We start from the raw sequence: 14,522 nt of genomic DNA on the forward strand, positions 1-14,522 counted from the left end.
GAGGGCAGAAAATAGAATAGTGGTTACTAGGGGCTGGGGAAGGGGGAGAAGATGGGCAGTTATTGTTTATGGGGTACAGCATTTCTGCCTGGGGGCCAGGCGCAGTGGCTCACCTGTAATCTCAGCACTTTGGGAGGCTGAGGAGGGCAGATCACCTCAGGTCAGATATTCAAGACCAGCCTGGCCAACATGGTGAAACCTTGTCTCTACTAAAAATACAAAAAAAATTAGCCGGCCATGGTGGGGCATGCCTGGAATCCCAGCTACGCGGGAGGCTGAGGCAGGAGAATCACTTGAACCCAGGAGGTGGAGGTGCAGTGAGACAAAATTGCGCCACTGCACTCCAGCTTGGGTGACAAAGCAAGACTACATCTCACAAAAAAAAAAAAAAAAAAGAGAGAATTTCTGCTTGGGGTAATAAAAAAATCCTAGAGATGGGTAAGTACACTCACAATAAAATGAAGGCACTTAATACCACTAAACTGTATGCTTAAAAATGATTAAAATTGTAAATTTTGTTTTACCATAACAAAAAATGTATAAAAAGAATTAATATATAAATGTGCCCCCTGTATTTGTGTCCTAGATCTCTCCTTTCTGATTCCTGGCTAATATTATTCCTATATGTGTCTACTTCATTATCAGTCCCACAGTGGCTATTGCTCTTTCTTCCCAGCCTTTCTCTTCACTTTAAACTTAGAGTCATTAGCTTCCATTTTCTCCTCTATACAGCTGCCCCAGAAATGTACATTTCTCATCCTGATAGCTTCAACTCCTCATTTAGTATTTCCATCTAAATTTCCTCCTTAGCATCTATAACTCAATGTCCAAAACAGAACACATCTATTCCCGCTGAATCCACCCTTCTTTTCAAATTCATTATACTGTTGTCACCATTTCTCCAGTTACTCAGGGTAAAGTCAAAAATAATATCCTCCCAAACACCTATGTCCCTTTTTCTTTCTTTCTTTCTTTCTTTTTTTTTCTTGAGATGGAGTCTTGCTCTGTCGCACCCAGGCTGGAGTGCAGCGGCACAATCTCAGCTTACTGCAACCTCTGCCTCCTGGGTTCAGGCGATTCTCCTGTGTCAGCCTCCTGAGTAGCTGGGATTACAGGTGCCCAACACCATGCCCAGCTAAATTTTTGTATTTTTAATAGAGACGAGGCTTCAACATGTTGGTCAGGCTGGTCTCAAACTCCTGACCTCAGGTGATCCACCTGCCTTGGCCTCTCAAAGTGCTGTCCTTTATTCAAATCGTCCTGTCATTCATAGCACCTTTTTTTTTTTTTTTTTTTTTGAGATGGAGTCTCATTCTGTTGCCCAGGCAACAATGGTGTGATCTTGGCTCAATGCAACCTCCACCTCCTGGGTTCAAGTGATTCTCCTGCCTAAGCCTCCCAAGTAGCTGGCGTTACAGGCACCTGCCACCACACCCAGCTAATTTTTGTATTTTTAGTAGAGCCAAGGTTTCATACTGTTGGCCAGGCTGGTCTAGAAATCCTGACCTCAGGTGATCCACCCACCTTGACCTCCCAAAGTTCTGGGATTACAGGTGTGAGTCACCGCTCCCAGCCTATAGCACTTTTTTTTTTTTTTTTTTTTTGAGACAGAGTTTCACTCTTGTTGCCCAGGCTGGAGTGCAATGGAGCGATCTTGGCTCACTGCAACCTCTGCCTCCTAGATTCAAGCGATTCTCTTGCCTCAGCCTCCTGGGTAGCTGGGATTACAGGTGCCCGCCACCACACCTGGCTAATTTTTTTTTTTTTTTTTTTTGGTATTTTTAATAGAGACGGGGTTTCACCATGTTGGCCAAGCTGGCCTCAAACTCCTGGCTTCAGGTGATCTGCCCATCTCAACCTCCTAAAGTGCTGGGATTACAGGCCTGACTCACCATGCCCAGCCAGCACTTTTTTTTTTTTTTTTTTTTGAGTTAGAGTCTCACTCTGTTGCCCAGGCTGGAGTACAGCGGTGCGATCTCGGCTCACTGCAGCCTCTGCCACCTGGGTTTAAGTTCAAGCGATTCTACTGCCTCAGCCAGCCCAGTAGCTGGGGTTACAGATGCTCACCACCACGCCCAGCTAATTTTTGTATTTTTAGTAGAGATGGAGTTTCACCATGTTGGCCAGGCAGCTCTCAAACTCCTGACCACCCGCTTCGGCCTCCCAGTGTGCTGGGATTACAGGCATAAGCCACCACGCCCAGCCTCCTATAATTTTTATTATAGTATGTTGTTGTAATTGTTCTATTTTATTATTAGTTATTATTGTTAATCTCTTACTATGCCTAAGTAAAAAACTCCATCACAGGTACATATGCATAGGGAAAAGCATGGTATATATAGGGTTCAGTACTGTCTGCAATTTTAGGCATCCACTGGGGGGGTCTCAGAATGTATTCTCTGTGGATAATGGAGGACTACTGTATTACAAACTGCTCTTTAAATTTTTTTTTCTATTTTATGGAGGTATAAATGATAAAATTTGTATATACTTAAGGAGTACAATATAATGATTTACATATATATTACATGAGGATTACCACAATGAAATTCATTAACACATCCTTCATCACACAGTTACCATTTGTGTGTATGTGATGAGGACACAAACTGCTTTTAATATTTTATTTACAACAAGCCTATTAAGGAGGTAGTTGTTTTATCATGCTCTCCATTTTATAAATTAAAAACTGAGGTCAAGTGGTTGTCTTGTGAACAGTCATACCACCAAGTAAATAAAAGAATGAGGCTGGATACGGTGGCTCACACTTGTAATTCCAGCACTTTGAGAGGCCAAGGTGTTGGCAGCTGCAACTCCAGAGGGCTTGCTGCTGTCATCAAACTGGCTGCAGCAGAGAGGTATGGATAGGGCTGCATGATCCATGGAGCTAGCGGGGGAGCCCTTCCCCTTCTGAGTTGGGGCAGGAGCTCCCCTGGTGCTGCTGGAGCTACACAAACTGCAGCTGTTAACCTGGGCCTCCTGTTCCATGGAGCAGGCAGAAGCCCTGCCCTCCTGGGTGGGCTTGCAGCCGCCCAAGTTGTGGCTGCAGATTCGAGCCTCCCTGTGGTCTTGTGGGGGCCGGGAGCAGGCAGGATCTTTGCCTTCCCGGGTGCAGCTGCAGCTGCCCTCCCAGGTGCAGGACCTAATAGTCTCTGCAGCCTGCACCCTTGGCGGCCCAGGAAGGCCTCCCCACCACCCCCATCCCCACTTCTCTCTGCTCTTGGCACCCACTCCAATCTCAGAGTGGGGTTGGGGCAAGTCCAGGTGCTGTTACAGTCCGGGGGCGGATCTGTGTGCGCACCCTCAGGGCAGCACCCTGCCACCTTGGCCCCCTCTAGAATTTGGGCACGGAGAAGCAAAAGAGGGGAAGCCAAGTAGGGACTGAGGGTGGTCAGTGCTGGCCTTTAGGTGCACCTTGGTGTGAGCAGCCTGGTGCCATGGACTGCTGAGAGAGACAGACAGGCTCCTGGGTAGAAGGGAGGTTCCTGTAAGTCCCCACCTTCAGGACAGGGAGGGCTTAAAGGCTGGGGACCGGGCTGCTAGTCCTACCCACTGGATGGGGATTTGTGCTGCCTTTTCTCACAGTCCATGAACCAATCAGGAAGCACTTTCTCCCCTCTGAGGTCCATAAAAGTCCCAGGCTCAGCCAGAGTAGGGTACAGGATGGAGAAAAGATCAGACAACCAGAGAGGAGAGAGGAGCTATGCTGTCTGCTGAAAGCTGGGAAATCAACAGGTAGGACCTGCCTGCAGAGAGGAGCCACCCACTCCAGGGCCTCCTCTCTGCTAAGAGCTGAATACGGGATAAGACAAACTGCCTACAGAGAGGAGCTGCCCCCTGTGGGTCTCCTCTGAGCTGTTCTAACACTCAATAAAGCTTCTCTTCGTCTTGCTAACCCTCCACTTGTCTGCGTACCTCGACGCAGGACAACAACTCAGGCAAAGGCACCACTGGGCAGAAAGGTTTCTGGCCAGAAAAGCAACACCCTAAAGATCCCGCAACAAAGGCAAGAGGATTGTTGGAGCGCAGGAGTTCCAAACCAGCTTGGGCAACACACCAAGACCCCATCTCTACAAAAAATTTTAAAAATTAGCTGGGCATGGTGGTATGCACCTATAGTCCTAGCTACTCAGGAGGCTGAGGTGGGAGGATTACTTGAGCCCAGGAGTTCAACACTGCACTCCAGTCTGGGTGACAGAGCAGAGCAAGACCCTATCTAATTAATTAAATAATTAAAAAAAATAAAAGCATGAGGACTAGAATGCAACTGTTCTAACTCCACTATACCATACTGGCCTTGTGAAATGAATAAATTTTAAAGACAAACCCATAGCCCTACTTGTTTCAAAGCAACAAAGTTGATTTAGAAATGCTAAATGTAGGCTAGGCATGGTAGCTCATGCCTGTAATCCCAGCACTTTGGGAGGCCAAGGTGTGTGAATCACTTGAGTCCAGGAGTTTGAGACTAGCCTGGGCAATATTGTGAAACCACATCGCTACAAAAAATACAAAAAATTAGCCAGGTATGATGGCATGTGCCTATAGTCCCAGCTACTCGAAGGCTGAGGTGGGAGGACTGCCGGAGCCTGGGGAGATTGAGGCTGCAGTGAACTTTAATTGTGCCACGTACCCCAGCCTGGGCTACAGAGCAAGACCCTGTCTATCTAAAAAAAAAAAAAAAAAACCAAAAACCAAAAACCAAAAAAAGCTAAATGCCTCAGAAACTATCTTTGGCATATCAGCATATAGGCTATAACCCACATGTTTCAGGTATATCTATCAGTGATATGGGAAAGAAAAAAGGAAACAAAAGACTGTATTATAAAATACCTGAAAAGTAATGTTAGGTATATTCTATACATTTATGCATTACCATTATCCTGGAGACATTACTTATCCTAGATTACTTTGATGGTGATCCACTCAAACTATTGACTGGAACCTGTTCACCAGCAGTAAGAAGATTTCTGTAGTGACCTGATAACCTATCAGTCAGGTAACCCTACAGTCTAAAGATAGGTTAGGCCAGGCGTGGTGGCTCATGCCTGTAATCCCAGCTCTTTGGGAGGCCAAGGCGGGCAGATCACTTGAGGTCAGGAGTTCGAGACCAGTCTGGCCAACATGGCAAAACCCCGTCTTTACTAAAATTACAAAAAATTAGCCAGGCATGATGGCGTGCTTTGGGAGGCTGAGGCAAGAGAATCACTTAAACCCAGGAGACGGAGGTTGCAGTGAGCCGAGATACCACCACTGCACTCCAGCCTAGGTGACACAGCAAGACTCCATCTCAAAAATAAATAAATAAATAAAGATAGGTTATCACATCTTGTTGATCTCTGTAGCTCTAGCATTTAGTAGAGTGACTCATACATATTAGGCATAAAATGTTTATTTAAGAATGAATTGTTGGCTGGGCATGGTGGCTCACGCTTGCAATCCCAGCACTTTGGAAGCCTGAGGCGGGTAGATCACCTGAGGCCAGGATTTTAAGACCAGCCTGGCCAACATGGTGAAACCCTGTCTCTACTAAAAATACTAAAAATTACCCGGGTGTGGTGGTGCACACCTGTAATCCCAGCTACTCGAGAGGCTGAGGCAGGAGAATCACTTGAACCTGGGAAGAGGAGGTCGCAGTGAGCCAAGATGGCGCCACTGCACTCCAGCCTAGGCGACAGAGCGAGAATCTGTCTTAAAAAAAACAAACAAACAAAAAAAGAAGAATGAATTGTTAATTAAACTAAATTTGGCCTGAGGATGCCTCTGTACTTGAGTCTTTATATACCAAGTTGCAACCTAACTTAGTACTTAAACTAACTGAAAGCCTAATTTAGAAGTATACTTTTGTATCAAAAAGCTGAGTCTCAGGAAAGCACAGCAGCTGAGCTTCAGTCAACCACAAGCAATCAACTGTTTAAACCATGTTCAAATAAGGCAAACTCAAGGCTGCAACCAACTGGGCTGTCTCTGTACCTCACTTCTATTTTCTGTACTTCATTTCCATTTTTTGTCCATAATACTGCCTGACCACATGGCAAACTGGAGTTTTACTGAACATGTTCTGGCTATGAGGGTTGCTGGATTCACTAGTTATTTTTTTGCTCAAATAAACTCTCCTAAGTTTAATTTGTCTAGTTTTTCTTTTAACAGAATGAAGGAATATGAAGAATGCAAAGATACTACCACAGAACACTTTACCTTTGCTTCTTGATCTTCCAGGGAAAACTCCATTAATTCATCTGAAATCTCTTCTGCCTGGTCTTCTCCTAGGTTTGGATTTTTATCCAATTTTGGAACAGTAGTAATGGGACTGCCCAGATATTTCATTTCACTGTCCACCAAGTTTCCATTGTCCTGTCAAGTATATTGACAACATTAAAAACTATTCAAAATATATCAAAGTTCTAAATGTAAGAGCTAAAACTATAAAACTCTTAGAAGAAAAGATAAGGGAAAAAATTCATGACACTGGATTTGGATAATGCCACCAAAAGCACAGGTAACGAAAGAAAAAAACAGATAAATTGGTCTTCATCAAAATGGAAAACTTTTGTGCATCAAAGAACACCATTAAGGGAATGAAAAGGCAACCCACAAAATGGGAGAAAACGTTTGCAAGTCTTATATTTGACGAGAGATTAATATCAGAATATATAAGGAACTCCTACAACTCAGTAACAACAACAATAACAATCAAAAGGGACATGAATAGACATTTCTCCAAAGAAGATATACAAATGGCCCATAAGCACATCAAAAGATGCTCAACAAAGTAATCATTATGGAAATGCATATGAAAATTGCAAGAGATACTTCTTTATACCCATTAGGATAGCCATTATAAGAAATAACAAGTGTTTGTGCATTGCTGGTGGGAATGTAAAAGGGTGCAGAGGCATTCTATGGATACTAGCATGGCAGTTCCTCAAAAAATTAAATGTAGAATTATCATATAATCAAGCAATTCTATTTCTGAATATATACCCAAAAGAATTAAAAGCAGGGGCCGGGCGCAGTAGCTCACGCCTGTAATCCCAGTACTTCGGGAGGCCGAGGCCAGCAGATCACGAGGTCAGGAGTTCGAGAGCAGCCTGGCCAACATGTTGAAACCCCATCTCTACCAAAAATACAAAAATTAGCCAGGCATGGTAGCATGTGCCTGTAATCCCAGCTACTTGGGAGGCTGAGGCAGGAGAACTGCTTGAACCAGGGAGGTGGAAGTTGCAGTGAGCTGTGATCGCTCCACTGCACTCCAGCCTGGGTGACAGGGCAAAGACTCCATCTTGGAAAAAAAAAATACATAAAATAAAATAAAAGCAAGGACTCAAGCAGATATTTGTATACCTATGTTCATAACGGCATTACTCACAATGGCCGAAAGGTTGGAAACAACTCAAAATGTCCATCAACAGATGAATGGATAAACAAAATATGATATATACATACAAAAGAAATGAAATTCTAATACATGCTATGACATAGATGAACTTTGAAGACATTATGCTAAATGAAAATATAGGCTGGACGCAGTGGCTCACACCTGTAACCCCAGCACTATGAGAGGCTGAAGCAGATGGATCTCTTGAACCCAGGAGTTTGAGACCAGCCTGGGCAACATGGCAAAACCCTGTTTTTACAAAATATACAAAAAAATTAGGTTGAGGTGGGCAGATCACATGAGGCCAGGAGTTTAAGACCAGCCTGGCCAACATGGTGAAACTCCGTCTCTACTAAAAATACAAAAAAATTCACCAGGCATGGTAGCACATGTCTGTAATCCCAGCTACTAGGGAGGTTGAGGCATGAGAATCACCTGAACCTGGGAGATAAAGGTTGCAGTGAGTCAACATTGCACCACTGCACTCCAGCCTGGGTGACAGAGTGAGACTCTGTCTCAAAAAAAAAAAAAAACTAGCCAGGCATAGTGGCACACACTTGCAGTCCCACCTACTTGGTAGGCTGAGGTGGGAGAATAATCAGAGCCCGGGAGTTTGAGGCTGCAGTGAGTTATGATTGTGCCACTGTACTCCAGCAGAGGTGACAGAGTGAGACCTCACACACACACATGAAAGGACAAAATATTATATTATTATTCTACTCATATGAGGTATCTAGAATAGTCAAATTCACTGAGACAGAAAATAGAGGTTATCATTGGCTGGGCAGAAACAGGGATGGGGAGTTATCACTTAAGGGTATACAGCTTCTGTTTTGAATAATGAAAAAATTCTGGAAATGAGTTCTGGTGATAGTCTCACATTATTAATATACTTACTGTCACTAGACTGCACACTCACAAATAGTTAAAATTGTAAATATTATGTACATTTTACTGCAATTAAAAAAAATCACATATAAGACTATCCAATAATTGAACATATTCCAGGTCTTCCCTCCATCCTAGAAACCAAAAACCTAAATAAAACATGATCAACTTAGTGGCCAGGCGCGGTGGCTCATGCCTGTAATCCCAGCACTTTGGGAGGCCGAGGCAGGTGGATCACGAGGTCAGGAGATCGAGAGCATCCTGGCCAACATGGTGAAACCCCGTCTCTACTAAAATACAAAAAATTAGCCGGGTGTGGTGGTGCACGCCTATAGTCCCAGCTACTGGGGAGGCTGAGGCAGTGGAATTGCTTGAACCCAGGAGGCAGAGGTTGCAGTGAGCTGAGATCGCACCACTGCACTCCAGCCTGGCGACAGAGCAAGACTCTGTCTCAAAAAAAAAAAAAAAAAAAAAAACAAAAAACCATGATCAACTTTATCTTCGTAGGATAGAATATGTTAAAATAGCTTTCCCTCAGGGTTGAGATTAGAAATAATAATCCAAATCTCTGGAGTCCATGGTCTATGAAAGGCAAGTCAATGCCTGGGTAAGTTAAGACCCCAGTATTATAAGGGCACAAAAGACACTAGAGAAATTACGCATGGATAATAATCACATGAAATCACTACTAACTATTATTATTACTATTTTATTTTATTTTTTGATACGGAGACATGCTTTGTCGCCCAGGCTGAAGTGCAGTGGCGCGATCTTGGCTCACTGCAAGCTCCGCCTCCCGGGTTCACGCCATTCTCCTGCTTCAGCCTCCGGAGTAGCTGGGACTACAGGCGCCCGCCACCACGACTGGCTAATTTTTTGTACTTTTAGTAGAGACAGGGTTTCACCGTGTTAGCCAGGATGGTCTCGATCTCCTGACCTTGTGATCCGCCTGCCTCGGCCTCCCAAAGTGATGGGATTACAGGCGTGAGCCACAGCACCCGGCCTATAATTATTATTATTTGAGACAGAGTCTCGCTCTGTCGCCCAGGCTGGAGTGCAGTGGTGCAGTCTCGGCTTACTGAAACCTCTGCCTCCTGGGTTCAAGTGATTCTCCTGCCTCAGCGTCTTGGGTAGCTGGGATTACAGATGCCTGCCACCACGCCCGGCTAATTTTTTTTTTTTTTTTTTTGAGATGGAGTCTCGCTCTGTCGCCCAGACTGGAGTACAGTGGCACGATCTCGGCTCACTGCAAGCTCCGCCTCCCGGGTTCACGCCATTCTCCTGCCTCAGCCTCCAGAGTAGCTGGGACTACAGGCACCCGCCACCATGCCCGGCTAATTTTTTCTATTTTTAGTAGAGACGGGGTTTCACCATGTTAGCCAGAATGGTCTCGATCTCCTGACCTCGTGATCCGCCCACCTCGGCCTCCCAAAGTGCTGGAATTACAGGCGTGAGCCACCGCGCCCGGCCCTGGCTAATTTTCATATATTTTTTTTCAGTAGAGATGGGGTTTCACCATGTTGCTCAGGCTAGTCTGGAACTCCTGACCTCAAGTGATCAGCCTGCCTCAGCCTCCCAAAGTGCTGGGATTACAGGTGTGAGCCACTGCACCCAGCCACTACTAATTATTTTTATTTTTATTTTTTTTTCCTTTTTTTTTTTGAGACAGTCTCACTTTGTCACCTGTTCATTCACTGCACTGGAGTGCAGTGGTGTAATCTCAGCTCATTGCAACCTCCGCCTCCCAGGTTCAAGCCATTCTTGTTTCTCAGCCAGGTGCCACCACGCCTGGCTAATTTTTGTATTTTTAGTAGAGACGGGGTTTTGCCATGTTGGCCAAGCTGGTCTCAAATCCTGGCCTCAGGTGATCCACCTGCCTCAGCCTCCCAAAGCGGTGGGATTACAGGCATGAGCCACCATGCCTGGCCTGCTAATTATTTTTAACATAAAATAAACTATTTTACCATGTATGTATGTGTATGTGTATTATTTATTTGAGACTGAGTCTCCATCTCAGCTGACTGCAGCCCCAGACTCCTGTGCTCAAGCAATCCTCCCAATTATAACTCACTGGAGCCTCAGGCTCTTGGGCCGAGGTGATCCTCTTGCCTTGGCCTCCAGAGTACCTGAGACTACAGGCATGCACCACCAAGTCCCAGCCATTTCTTTTTTTTGGTTGAGGGGTGGGGTAGAGATGTGGTCTTGCTGTGTTCCCCAGCTAGGGAACTCAAAGTCCTGGACACAAGCAATCCTCTCACCTCAGCCTCCCAGAGTGCTGGGATTACAGGGATGAGCCACAACATCTGGCCTAATTAGCATTTTCCCTCACCCTAGACTGCTCAGCAGAAAGTAATTTTTAAAAAAATTCCATGAGAAGTCCAGGTATGGTGGCTCATGCCTGTAATCCCAGCACTTTGGGAGGCCGAGGTGGGTGGATCACAAGGTCAGGAGTTCAAATCAGCCTGGCCAATATGGTGAAACCCCGTCTCTACTAAAAATACAAAAATTAGCTGGGCGTGGTGCCACACGCCTGTAGTCCCAGCTGCTCAGGAGGCTGAGGCAAGAGAATCTCTTGAACCCGGGAGGCAGAGGTTGCAGTGAGCTGAGATTGTTCCACTGCACTCCAGCCTGGACAACAGAGCAAGATTCCATCTCAAAAAAAAAAAAAAAAAAAAATTCCATGAAAAGACTGGGCAGGGTGGCTCACACCTGTAATCCTAGCATTTTGGGAGGCTGAGGCAAGTGGATTGCCTGAGCTCAGAAGTTCAAGACCAGCCTGGGCAAGATGGTGAAACCCCATCTCTACTAAAATACAAAACATTAGCTGGGCGTGGCAGCAGGCGCCTGTAGTTCCAGCTACTCAGGAGGCTGAGACAGGAGAATTGCTTGAACCAGGGAGGCAGCGGTTGCAGTGAGCTGAGACCGCGCCACTGCACTCCAGCCTGGGTGACAGAGTGAGACTCTGTCTCAAAATAAATAAATAAATAAATAAGTAAATTCTATGAGATTTGGATTGCTAATGAAAATGTAAATTCTTGTAACTTTTTTAGAAATGAATCAGAGAAAGTATCAAAACCTTAAGGCTTGAGCCCAGGAGTTCGAGATTTGCCTAGGCAACACAGTGAGACCCTTATTTCTAGGGAGAGGAAAAAAAAAAAACTTTAAAAATATTGACGCTGTGGGGCATGGTGGCTCACGGCTGTAATCCCAGCACTTTGGGGGGCAGAGGAGGGCAGACTACAAGGTCAGGAGATCAAGACCATCCTGGTCAACATGGTGAAACCCTGTCTCTACTAAAAATACAAAAATTAGCTGGGTGTGGTGGCACGCACCTGTAATCCCAGCTATGTGGGAGGCTGAGGCAAGAGAATCACTTGAACCTGGGAGGCAGATATTGCAGTGAGCTGAGATCACACCACTGCACTCCAGCCTTGTGACACAGCAAGAATCCATCTCAAAAATAAAATAAAATAAAATAAAAAATTTATGCCATACCAACAAGATGAGCAGATTAAAAATTTATACCTATGCCAGACGCAGTGGCTCGCGCCTGCAATCCCAGCACTTTGGGAGGCTGAGGCAAGCAGACTGCTTGAGATCAGGAGTTTGAAGACCAGCTTGGCCAACATGGTGAAACCCCATCTCTACTAAAAATAAAAAAATTAGCTGGGGTATGGTGGCACACACCTGCAGTCCCAGCTACTCGGGACCCTGAGACAGGAGAATTGCCTGAACTTGGGAGGCAGAGGTTGTAGTGAGCCGACATTTTACCACTGCACTCCAGCCTGGGCAACAGAGAGAGACTCCATCTCAAAAAAAAAAAAAAATTTATACCTTCAATCCAGCACTGAAGAGAAAAATCTGAAATGCAGTCAAATATTTATGCTTGAGAACTTACATCATAGCATTATTTGTAAAAGGAAAATCTGGATACCACTAAGTATCTAACGATATGGAAGTCCTTTTATACATTAGGGTCCATTTATTAGAGAAAAGCATCCAGAGCCGGGCACAGATCCGTGAGCCTGTAGTCCTAGCTACCCAGTAGGCCAAAGTGGTAAGATTGCTTGAGCCCAAGAGTTCAAGTCTAGCCTGGGCAACATAGCAAGACTTTGTGTCTAAAAAAATAAAAATAAAAAAGCAATCTTTAAAGAAGGAAAAAAGAAGCCTGGCCGGGTGCGGTGGCTCACACCTGTAATCTCAGCACTTTGGGAGGCTGAGGCAGGTGGATCACCTGAAGTCAGGAGTTCGAAACCAGCCTGGCCAACATGGTAAAACCCCGTCTCTACTAAAAATATAAAAATTAGCCAGGCACGGTGGTGGGCACCTATGATCCCAGCTACTTGGGAGGCTGAGGCAGGAGAATCGCTTGAACCTGGGAGGCAGAGGTTGCAGTGAGCCAAGATCGCGCCATTGCACTCCAGCCTGGGCAACAGAGCAAGACTCCATCTCAAAAAAAATAAAGAAGCCCAAGACATATTTTTTCCTCCTTAAACTTAAACAAGAAGATCATAGGACATATTGCTCCTCTCTTTTCCTGCTCAAACTTTACTTCTCCAACCCCCTTTTTCTCATCTAAATTTGGCTTGATGATGCCAGTTTAGAAAAATTCAAAGGTTCATAAATCCAGAGCTGTCATCCTATAGCCTATAACACTTCAACTGACCCTTAATAATGATGTTCAATGACTTACCAGCAGAGAAAGAGGAGACACATAAGGCTTTCCTGGTCTCTTTTGAAACCTCAGGTTCCTAGGTGCCTGCCACTCCAAGGGCTTCAAAGTGCTGTTTTCCTGCATAAGAAAAACTGCATTAGGTGGGGAAGAGAAGTGTCAGCTGGCCCTGATAAAAACATTTCATCTGATGAAGCCATGAATAACCCTCACAAAACACATTTCACGTAATCAAAGTTGACCCTATATCCTGACCCTATATAACCTTGCATTTGAAGATGCAAATTATGATGTGGATTTGATATATGGCATGTAGATTTGCTTTGGAAGATACTAATTTTTGGTTACAAGTAAAAGGAATGGGGTAGGAGTAGGGAGCCTGCCTGGGGAGGGGATAGTGAGATTTTAAAAAGTGATTATTGGCTGGGCGTGATGGCTCACGCCTGTAATCTCAGCACTTTGGGAGGCTGAGGTGGGTAGATCATCAGAGGTCAGGAGTTCAAGGCCAGCCTGGCCAACTTGGTGACACACTGTCACTATTAAAAATACAAAAATTAGGCGGGCGTGGTGGCACACGCCTGTAATCCCAGCTATTCAGGAGGCTGAGGCAGGAAAATCGCTTGAACCCAGGAGGTAGAGGTTGCAGTGAGCCGAGATTGCACCACTGCACTCCACCCTGGGGAACAAGAGCAAAACTCTGTCTCACCAAAAAAAAGAAAAAAAAGTGATTATAGGCCAGGCAGTGGCTCACACCTGTAATCTCAGCCCTTTGAGAGGCCGAGGCAGGTGGATCACTTGAGGTCAGGAGTTTGAGACCAGCTTGGCCAATAAGACAAAACCCCGTCTCTACTAAAAACACAAAAATTAGCCGGGCCGTGGTGGCACGTGCCTACAGTCTCAGCTATTTGGCAGGCTGAGGAACAAGAATCACTTGAACCCAGGAGGCAGAGGTTGTAGTGAGCTGAGATCGCACCACTGCACTCCAGCCTGGGCGATGGAGCGAGACTCAGTTTCAAAAATAAATGAATAAAAAGTGATTATAAATGGAGATTAGAAGGACAGTATTAAATCAAGAAAAAACTGATAAGAACAGCCGAAAACATGAGTTTGTCTTAAGTCAATGTAAGAAAAGAACAGCAGCTATCTTTTACGGTAATGATTTGGGGAAAGGGATGGGAGGCAGGGAAGAAAAAAAGATGTCTAGAAAAGGGGCTTAGATGAGGGATTAGATACAGAATTATCTTAGTGATGAGGTGGCTCTGGAGAGGCTAGTTTTAACTTGGAACGACGGATGGCCTAAGGTTTAGATAAAAAGTACCATGGCCTCCTCGGAATAAGGGCTTAAAAGCTAGACTAAGGGGGAAATAAGAAATTAATCTACACTTGCATGTAAAGTGGTGAAAAAAAATCCATGAACAAGTTATGCAAGTTATCCCTACCTGTTAAAACAAACAAACAAACAAACAAAAAACTCCTAAATCCCTTACACTACAGTAAGGGTAATTTTTGTCCTCAAAATGATCAACTGAACATGAGAGATAATGATGACCTACTGTGGAAGATTTGGAGCTGGGTGTCTGTCCTAGG

General features: G+C 44.9%; 1 protein-coding gene across 6 annotated transcripts in view; it reads right to left on the reverse strand.

Annotated features, from left to right (window-relative positions):
- CDC25C (cell division cycle 25C) overlaps positions 1–14,522 on the reverse strand; it is a 57,757-nt gene that overhangs the window by 27,719 nt on the left and 15,516 nt on the right. For all 6 annotated transcript variants that reach the window (XM_055112992.2, XM_055112990.2, XM_034960573.3 and 3 more), the window contains 2 exons: positions 12,957–13,055; positions 6,196–6,351 (listed from right to left, as the gene is read on the reverse strand). In XM_055112992.2, the coding sequence (XP_054968967.1) occupies positions 6,196–6,351; positions 12,957–13,055 (255 nt within the window). The remainder of the gene's footprint in view (positions 1–6,195; positions 6,352–12,956; positions 13,056–14,522) is intronic.

Source organism: Pan paniscus, chromosome 4 (assembly GCF_029289425.2).
Source record: "Pan paniscus chromosome 4, NHGRI_mPanPan1-v2.0_pri, whole genome shotgun sequence".
Classification (NCBI taxonomy): domain Eukaryota; kingdom Metazoa; phylum Chordata; class Mammalia; order Primates; family Hominidae; genus Pan; species Pan paniscus.